The sequence below is a fragment of the Nicotiana tabacum genome, chromosome 1 (assembly GCF_000715075.1).
Source record: "Nicotiana tabacum cultivar K326 chromosome 1, ASM71507v2, whole genome shotgun sequence".
Classification (NCBI taxonomy): domain Eukaryota; kingdom Viridiplantae; phylum Streptophyta; class Magnoliopsida; order Solanales; family Solanaceae; genus Nicotiana; species Nicotiana tabacum.
The window spans coordinates 16,478,049-16,487,793 of NC_134080.1; the positions used below are offsets into that span (position 1 = coordinate 16,478,049).

At 37.8% G+C, this 9,745-nt stretch overlaps 2 protein-coding genes across 3 annotated transcripts; one reads left to right on the plus strand and one right to left on the minus strand.

The window, feature by feature from the left end:
• The first annotated feature begins 501 nt into the window (after positions 1 to 501).
• LOC107813855 (putative aminotransferase ACS12) lies at positions 502 to 5,200 on the plus strand. Of its 2 annotated transcripts, none has more exons than XM_016639164.2 (4): positions 502 to 1,190; positions 1,989 to 2,114; positions 3,644 to 3,804; positions 3,901 to 5,200. In XM_016639164.2, exons 1-4 carry the CDS (start codon positions 687 to 689, stop codon positions 4,742 to 4,744), a joined length of 1,635 nt encoding a protein of 544 aa, XP_016494650.2. In that variant the 5' UTR covers positions 502 to 686; the 3' UTR covers positions 4,745 to 5,200. The 2 variants fall into 2 exon arrangements, with proteins under 2 accessions (XP_016494650.2, XP_016494649.2); XM_016639163.2 differs by having other exon boundaries at positions 504 to 1,190; positions 3,892 to 5,200.
• A 322-nt stretch (positions 5,201 to 5,522) lies between these two features.
• On the minus strand, positions 5,523 to 9,167 carry LOC107813856 (putative LRR receptor-like serine/threonine-protein kinase At1g12460). The gene is made up of 2 exons (XM_016639165.2): positions 7,443 to 9,167; positions 5,523 to 7,354 (listed from the first exon to the last, which is right to left on the minus strand). Exons 1-2 carry the CDS (start codon positions 8,606 to 8,608, stop codon positions 5,872 to 5,874), a joined length of 2,649 nt encoding a protein of 882 aa, XP_016494651.1. The 5' UTR covers positions 8,609 to 9,167; the 3' UTR covers positions 5,523 to 5,871.
• Positions 9,168 to 9,745: the final 578 nt, after the last annotated feature.

Consider the following 9,745-nt stretch of genomic DNA (forward strand, 5'->3'; position numbering starts at 1 on the left):
GTGTAATTATATATATATATATATATATATATATATATATATATATAATTACACTATAAATTATATATTAATACACATACACACACATAATCAGTGTATATTTTTTGTATATTGACTAGAGGATGAAATTATTTGGCCGACAGGGCAAATACGTAACTTGTCCAAAATTATTGGGAAAATGACACTGTATAGCCGCTCTCAAAATAATAATCGAAAAAATATATATTTTTTGTATATATGTATATATAAAAATTATATAAATTTTATATATTTTTTCGACTACCGAATATAAATAATTTGTGACGGAAAGTTGTAAAAAAGGCGAAAATATTCCCAACAACTTTATTCATCCACTAGCCGCACCCCCTTCCACAATAGAAGCAAGATAGACCTATTACCGCGAAAAATTATGAATTGGACTTCTTCTTGAAAATTTAATTTGTTATAATTTTCTAAAAAAGAAAAAGGCAAAACCTATTACCAAAATTAGGAAAAAAATTCTATTTAGGCGGAGAAAAAGATAAAATACAACAAATTCCTGCCACCATTTTCTCCATTTCTTCTCCATCACTCACCTCTCTTCGTACTCTCCGTCCACCACCACTGCCGCCGATACTCCAAATACACCCGTCCACTGACGTCATATTCCGACAAGGTGACGACTTCCTCTTCGCTATGTCACAGCAATGACAAGGTCCCGGGACCGTTCACCAACAAGAACAACAACAACAACCATTTCAACTGGCGGCGGCGGAGGAGCGGCGGCGGCGATGAGGGTAATAGTACCCTTACAAGGAGTAGTACAAGGCCGAGGTGGTCTTTTTTTCGGTTCAGTTATACCTTGTGCTCTTTTCTACTTCTGGCAACTCTACCTCAAACGTAATCGTTCTTCCGGTGACGACAATACCGGCGAATCTACGGCTCCGGCGAGGTCTCCGTCGTCGAGCCATTTGGCGGAAGTGTCGTCTTCTAGTTCAGGAGGGTTACAGAGAGTTCAGTCGTCACGTTTATTACTGTCACCTAAGGGAGCTACTGGGCCCACTCAAGTGTCTTCAAGAGCTAATTCTATTATTTCTAAACAAAGTGATAGTAGTCCTTACTATATTGGATTAAAAAGAGCTTCTGAGGATCCTTATGATGAAGCAAGTAACCCAGATGGTGTTATTCAACTTGGATTAGCAGAAAACAAGGTAGGAGTAATACTTTTATGTGTTTGATACTTTGATAGTAGGGAAAATGTTTTCCTTACTGAAAATATTTTGGAGCACTTGGGTGTTTTGAACTGTGACAAAATGGAAAAATGTGGCATTCCCGTCAAAGTTTTGTAGGGGTTAGTAATGTCGGGATTGTTTATGTGGTGATTAGTAATGAAGGATTGCAGTGATTAAACATAAAGAATTGTTATGCGGGGCGTAATATAGGATGAATTATGGTTATACAAGAACTACTTACTTTAAGGGCGTTGTCTCTTTAAATAATCTAATCACTGCATTGTAATACATGTATTCTTATTCCACCTCGCTTAGAATTATACATAATCGTGCATAACTTAAGCGAGTATTGTTTATAAGATGATGCAAAAATTACAACTAGACAATGTATAAGTTATGCTAAATTTGATGAGGAGATTAATTCTCCTCATTCAAACAGCCAAATAAGGTATTGATTATGCTGAGCTTATTGAGGAGATTAATTCTCTAATTCAAGCAACCAAACAGGCTGCATATATCATCAGAACTTGCTTCAAACAGCACCTGTCATATACTATTACCATATATCACATATTTTTATACCCAATCAAACACTGGAAATTGATCGAGAAAATGATACCGTTGAAGTAATACATCTTCCATGGAAAAACATTTTCTATAGAAAACATTTTCCTTGAATGCCAATGCAATACATTTCTTGCTGGAGGAACTTTTTGGTTGATATTTCTTTCTTTTGTTTGTTTTTGACATTTTCTTATCTGTTTTGTATGGTTATAGTTGTCATTGGATTTAATTCAAGAATGGCTGGAAGAAAATATGTCAAAATGGATGATGAATCAGGATCTGAGTATAAGTGGAATAGCTACTTATCAACCATTTGATGGGTTGTTGGAGTTGAAAGTGGTAAGCTTTTTAATTTTTTCCTTGCACACTACCGGTGACTTGTTTGTTGATATACTGTTGACTTATGTTGAATATCCTCTGTTTTGATTGTGGATTCTTCTTCTTGGACTATTAAATTAGTATTTGTTCATATGATTATCGTCTATACGAGCTAGAGAAGGAAATTGAAGAAAAACTTTACTTGAAAAGGTTGGTAGAACTTTAATTACTTGTTAATTTGAATTAAAACTTAATATGATTAAATCTATGAGATACCTGTTTGAGTGGTATTAGTTTAATTGTAACCAAGGATGGGCTCATTTATGTCCATATGCAACAATAAAAAAAAAGAGTCCATATGCTTGTATCACAGTTACTTTGTATCAGTTATCACCCATCCACTAGTTCAGTGTGCTTTATTGCTGGTTTAATTTTAAACGCGAACCCCTGGAAGCGGGATTGGTCCAGAGCAGTATAGAGTCCCGTAGTGGCATTTGACAATTCCAAAATTACCTATTGTATATAAGGTATTGTATGTCCTGTCTTGAACTTTCTAAGTTTATAATGTACACCAAAAACATAAGGTAAGGCAACAAATAAGCTTCGCTTTATTTTAACAGTGCGAATTAACTTCTGAAAAGTTTGTCAATTATGTGTAGGAGGATAGCATGCTTTAACTTCAAGCATCACTATGGGACAATGAACACGGCTCTGAATATTTGAGTTCTTTCTTGAGCTTTCAGAGCCCATGGTTGTCGTAAAAGGAGGATAAAAATATAACAGAATAGAAAAGATAGGAATATTTTTAAACTTGAAAATTGCCAGCCAATTCGTCAAACCATAGCCAGAGGAATGGAAGAGTTTTCTTGTGTGTTCTTGTTAATAAATTTCTGCTCCTACTTGAGCATTACATTGGTAAAACTTTAGTTGGAAATTCATAATTATTGTCGATCTAGCTCAGGTATTTATGTTGTTTCTGCATTTGATGATTGTTTGTGGTGATGTTTGTCCTGACTCAAACAATGGATGTGCTTGCAGTCTGATATGTTAAAAAAACCTGATTTCTGTGTCCTACTCCTAGACATAGGTGAATGCTTTAACCTGCTTTATTCTGCATGGTTTTCCTTTTAGCAAAGCTCAAAAGTCTTTATAGTGAATACTGGACTCAGTTTTTCTGTGATAGGCGCCTCTATTATATCCTTGATACATGTTCACTTTGATACTCATCTTTTTGTAACCTGTCGAAGGATCTATTGCTAGTTTTGCAGTACCTGTTGAAGATAGCTGCCAATTTTGGCCTCTTTGAAATATGAGTGGCTACCTTTGTCATCAGGTATCCTGTGGGTGGGAGATCAGGAGATGATCTGATGGATTTACCTTTTTAAATTGTGGGTTTGAATCGTGTAACAGTAATATATGAAATTATCCTTTAGCCACTATGAAGATCAATTCGTAAAAGAATACTAAGTGTTTTGTGTGGTTCTACATTACTTGTAGTATCTTTCAATTAATTTTTGTGCTTTTTGCCTGCTAATTTCACCCATATGCAGGCCGTGGCAGGATTTATGTCTCAAGCTGTGGAGAAATCAGTGTCCTTCAGCCCCTCTCAAATGGTTCTTACCGCTGGTGCAACTCCTGCGCTTGAGATACTGAGCTTCTGCCTAGCTGATCCTGGAAATGCATTTCTTGTTCCCTCACCATATTATCCTGAGTGAGTATTCTCTCCCTTTTAAAGATATTTCAATCTTTTTGTCATTTTACTTATCTATTGTATAAAATGAACTCAAAACATCTGCAGTCTTGATAGGGATGTCAAATGGCGAACTGGAGTGGAGATTATACCTGTTCCTTGCCGCAGTGCAGACAACTTTAGCTTGAGTATTGATGCTCTTGACCGAGCGCTTAATCAAGCCAAGAAACGTGGTCTTAAAGTACGAGGGATTATTATTTCTAACCCCTCAAATCCCGTAGGCAATCTGTTCACTAGGGAGACACTTTATAACCTCTTAGACTTTGCAACTGAGAAGAACATCCACGTAATATCCAATGAAATCTTGGCTGGGTCTTATGGAAGTGAAGAGTTTGTCAGCATAGCAGAGATAATTGATTCTGAAGATTTTGACCGGAACAGGGTCCACATTGTCTATGGTCTCTCTAAGGACCTCTCTCTTCCTGGTTTCAGGGTGGGGGTAATCTATTCTTGCAATGAAAATGTTCTAGCTGCTGCAAAAAAGTTGACAAGATTCTCATCCATTTCAGTGCCAACACAGCATTTGCTCATTCAGATGCTATCAGATGCAAAATTTGTGCAACAATTTATCAAAAAGAATAGAGAGAGGCTCAAAAGGATGTATTCTCTGTTTGTTAGTGGATTGAAGCAGCTGGGAATTGAGTGCACCAAAAGTAGCGGGGGCTTCTACTGTTGGGCTGACATGAGCAGGTTAATTCGATCATATAGTGAAAAGGGGGAGATTGAGCTTTGGGATAAGCTACTAAATGTAGCTAAGATCAATGTAACTCCTGGTTCTTCCTGCCACTGCGTTGAACCTGGGTGGTTCAGGTTATGTTTTACGACCTTAAGTGAGAAGGATATTTCCACAGTTATGCAACGTATTCAGAAAGTTTTGGAGATGCGCAGGTCTCTGAGTTAAGTTGCTACCTTTTACTCATAGTCAACCGTAGCCAAAACTTTGGCAGGGATGAGGTCACACATGAGATAGCTTTGAACGGTTCAACTTAGTGTGCAGTGTTCTGATAATGAGATCAGGATGCAGCATTGGGAGCCAAATGCAGAGAAAACCAAAAATGTCAGATTGTGTACTTGGTCCTCTCCCACTGCCATTTGCAAATGCATTCCTCCAAGTTTTTGTGGGGTTTGACCTGCCTCGGGGTTCCAGAGATTGTAGATAGGTGAATTAGCATATAGCATGTAGAAATTGGTATCAAATGAAATTCTTTTCCAAATTTAATGTGCATAGTCAATAAGTATGGTCTGAAAGCGTATTTTTCTTTTTATTCCCCCTTTTTGTAGTTACAGGTACATGTACCGACTCATTATTTGTTTACATTCATTCTTGTGTTAGTAGTGGATACTGTTATTTGAGAAATGAATTGATTTCTTACATCCCTTTGAAGGTTTGTTGATTTGGACTTCAAAATAGTTGGTCAAAGAGGACAAAGATGCTATATGCTTCCTTCCTTTGATAGCTTGAAGAATCAAGTTATTGCTCATCTTGTGTTGATATCTGGCTCATTAATGCTGCATTGTAGCTCCAATGGAGCCTTTTGGGCTTAGACTGGTTATCAATTGGAATTTGCCTCTCTATTTTATTTATTAATTAATTGGTAAAAGTAAATGGATTACAAGATCATATGGTTCTAAAAAGTAGTTATCAACCTGCATGTGAGATATCAAAATGACTTGGCAACTTACAGGAAAAGAATGGCTTTATTGTAAACTTACAATGATCAATTGATTAAAAGAATCACAAATCAAATACAAAAGAATTTTCTCTTTGTACCAAAAGCAGCCACTTCTTAATTACTCCTGTTCCAAATTCAAGAATATGACCGATACGATTAATTGGTCTGTGTGCCTCTCTTATTTGGGACCCTTTCTGATTTCCTCACCCAATCTCATGAGAAGAAATCATAACAGGCTCTGCCTTAAGGCCCTTAACCTGTTGAAACACAAAATGAAATCCCAGCTAGACTGCTTCTCCCTCATTCTATGAACAGTTCCCATTTCAAATAGTCCAAGGGCTCTACTGATTCTTCACTATGATCCCAAGCCATTCCTGATGGACTCAAGAACTTGCACTACCTCAGCCATGCTAGGTCTCCTTGAAGGCATTTCAGAAGTACAAATCAAGCCTAGCTTCATTACCTGAATCAGCTCACTTTCTGCAAAGCCCCTCAAACTTCTATCGAAACAGTCCGAAGCAGCACCTCTTTCTATCAGGCCTCTAACATATTCACACAAAACCACCACCTCATTTGCTACTGGGCTCTCCACTGGTTTCCTTCCAGTGACCAGCTCCAGCAGAATTACCCCAAAACTGTAAACGTCACATTTATCGCTTAGTCTCAGACTTTGCGCCAACTCTGGTGCAACATAACCAACTGCATTGTGGAACTTGGTTAGTCCATAGTTATCCAGCAAGGGAAGGAACTTACCAAGACCATAATCAGTCAGTTTGGCTTCATAGTTCATGTCCAGGAGTATATTAGTGGACTTAACGTTAAGATGAAGGACGGGAGGTTTGCAGTCATGGTGAAGATATGCGAGTGCTCGAGCTGTCCCTACAGCTATCTGAAACCTTCTCGGCCAATTCAGTTCTGGATTACCAGCACCAGTGCTGGTTCTAGGATAACTAAGTCCATGTAAATTATCGTACAGGTTTCCATTCGGAACAAACTCGGATAATATTAACTGCATACTAGAGGACCAGTAGTATCCTTGTAAAGCAACAAGATTTGGGTGCTGAAGTGTCCCTAACCGCCCAATTTCATGCTCAAATTCATCTTGATTTCTGATTCGGCCCAATGTCTCGAGCTTCTTCACTGCAAGTGATACACCACCTTCAAAGGAAGTTCTGTAAACCGATCCAATTGTTCCTCCACCAATCAAAGACTCCTTGTCTAGCAAAGCTTTTGTGCCAGCTTCCCAGTCCTCATATTTTGAAGGCAAAGTCTTGCTGAAAAGAACCAACTTTCCTATAATGACATTTGAATCTGTAGAAGCCAGTGGCGTGCTCTCTACAATTATTGTCTCGTCTGCTCTTCTCCTCCTCCGCCTAGCTTTCATATTAATGATGGTTATCACACAAACGCCCGTAAGGATTACTGCAGCAGCGACAATAGCAACAATAGCCGAGGCACTCAATCTTGGTTTCCCTTTTGCAGGAGCAACGCCACTGGGAGAACATGAAACATCTAAAGGAGCACCACAAAGACCACTGTTATGAAAAAAAGCCGAGGGTCCAAACTGCTGGATGCTCTCAATTGAGGGTATAGCACCAGATAGAAGGTTGTAAGATACATTAAAATGAGTTAAATTATGCAGATTCTCAAGAGCAACAGGGATTGATCCGGACAGCACATTTTCTGATAAATCCAAAAAGTGCAAGTTAGACAAATTTCCAATGGTTGATGGAATACTTCCATTCAATTGGTTATGATGTAAGTCAAGATATACAAGGTTTGACAAGTTGTATAGATTCTGTGGTATTTCTCCTTCTAAAAGGTTCCCAGAAAGATCCCTGCAGCAAATTGTAGACAGTTCAATTCCAGTTTAAAACAACGTTAACATTAACAAAAACATTAAACTTGAGATGGTAATTAACTCACAGTTCAAGAAGAAGCTTGCAGTTGCTAATGTCATATGGGATTTCACCAAATAGGGTGAGATTATGCAGGTCCAAAACTGCAAGCCATTCGATACTACCAAGCTCGGCTGGAATTGTTCCCCCTAGTGAATTATTACCCAATCGAATAAGAGAAAGGCTTTTCAAATCCGCAAGCTCAGTAGGTATAGTTCCATTAATCCTATTATTTGCCATGTCCAAGTACTTGAGGGCGCTGCATTTCGAGATGCTCAAGGGAATTTCACCCAAAAAATTATTCCTTGAAACATCCAACACTTCCAGTCTCTGGCTACAAGTGCTAGAGTTAACTATCTCCCCCTCAAAACCATTACTTGAAACATTGAAATATGTAAGATTCACCAATTCAAGTGCCCCAAAAGGAGCCAAACCAGAGAACTTATTGCTACCAAGATCCAAAAGCTCCAATCTTTGACATGTTGAAACCTGCTCTTGAACATTTCCTGTTAGAGCATTGCTCCTCACAGACAAATAAACTAGCCCTGGAATATCACAAATTTGTGAAGGTAAACTTCCACTAAGACTATTAAAAGACAAGTCTATCCCTTCAAGATTCTGACAGTTTCCAATTGATGCTGGAATTGGACCTGAAAGATTGTTATGAGACAAGGAAATGAACCTTGTTTTGTAACAATTCATAAACAAAGCCACAGGAATGTCACCACTGTACACATTTCTTGACAAATCAAGGAATCTTATATTAGGCAAATCCCCAAGAAATTCAGGAATTGAACCAGATAAAGCATTGGAGCTTACATTAATCTTCCATAATGAATCAATTCCACTATACTCTACAGGAATATTGCCAGTGAATTGGTTCCCAAACAAAGTGAGGATTCGCAAAGACTTAAGTTCTGCTAAGGCAGAGGAAAGAACACCACCAAGACTAGTGTTCCACAACACAATCTTCACCACATTTCCAGCAGAATTGCAGAAAACACCACTAAAGTCAAGGCAAGGGCTACCACTAGGATTCCAAGAAGCTAAACTATTGTAAGGGTCAGTAGAAATGTTACCCTTGAATTGAAGCAAGATCTCTTTTTCAGTTAATGGGGAGACCAATTCCAACTCAAGCAAACAAAAACACCAAACAACAACAAGACAATGAACAAATGTACCTAATTTTTTCATGTTCCCCAGCACAAACACTCCAGCATTATCATTGCTGGATCCAGTCTTGAAACTTCTTGATCTCTACTTCTTCAGACACCCTTTTGCCTATTCTCAAATGGGGTCCAACTATTAAAAATACAAGATTTAAATCTTGACTAAACAGGAACATTTTTCAATGCTTAGTATCTGCTTAAAACAAGAAAGAAATTAAAGTGCATTTATGGGCATAGCTTAAATTTCTGTGATTTAGTACTCTTTTCTTGGAGGAAACAATAAAGTTATAAACTTTGGGTATTTTGTATATATGGGTTGGTGTTGGACTTGGTGTCACTAACCCTAAATTCTATAATTTGCTGAATTTCAAGAAAAATGAAGATTTCAAGAAAGTGGGCTAAGAAAGAGAGGAGAGAAAAAAAGGAAGGAAAATTTGGAGTTTGCTGTTAAGCTGGCTGGCAATGACATGCATAGAGAGAGCAGAATGGGTAATACTAAACTAGTGGAATGCAAATAGAAAATGCCTGGCTTGGCTGGAAAAGAAGATTGGTCTGTTAGTTTAATAGAGAAACTACTTAATTTCTTTTCTTAAACAAAAGTCTGCACATATTTGACGGTTGTCTCCACGTGGTCACCTTCCTCCTTCCCCGTTTACTTATCATAATTCAACCGAACTTCTTTTTTGGTTTCCCACCCCGTTATTTGTTATCTACATTGGAACCCGATTAAATTGAATTTGCGCAGGAAAATTTCATATGGGGTAAATCGCTCCTTAACAAAGGTGACTCTATACCAGGGGCTCAAACTCGAGACCAATAGTTAAAGATGAAGAAGTACTTACCACTCCGGTCTCCACCACAACCCATGGTGGTACCAAACTTTTACTTTTGGCTCGAATTATATATACTTATAAATAAAGTATATAACACATATAAAAATGTACCTCAGTGCACGAAACATCACGTATTCATGCAAGGTTTAGGAAAAGGCCGCATCCCAAGAGGCTGTCATGTAGACAGCATATTCTAATACAAATATTAGTGATTGATTTTACGACTCGAACCTGTATTTTATAGATCACAAAAAACAACTTTATAGAGTCTACATATAATAAAAGCATACTCATTCAGAAACTGGTGACTCTCTTCTTACTTTCACCAA

Coding starts and splice junctions, on each gene's coding strand:
- LOC107813855 (XM_016639163.2), top strand. CDS start 687: ATGACAAGGTCCCGGGACCGTTCACCAACAAGAACAACAACAACAACC. Junction 1,191..1,988: donor TTGGATTAGCAGAAAACAAG/GTAGGAGTAATA, acceptor GTATGGTTATAG/TTGTCATTGGATTTAATTCA. Junction 3,805..3,891: donor CCCTCACCATATTATCCTGA/GTGAGTATTCTC, acceptor AAACATCTGCAG/TCTTGATAGGGATGTCAAAT.
- LOC107813856 (XM_016639165.2), bottom strand. CDS start 8,608: ATGAAAAAATTAGGTACATTTGTTCATTGTCTTGTTGTTGTTTGGTGT. Junction 7,355..7,442: donor TGCAAGCTTCTTCTTGAACT/GTGAGTTAATTA, acceptor AATTTGCTGCAG/GGATCTTTCTGGGAACCTTT.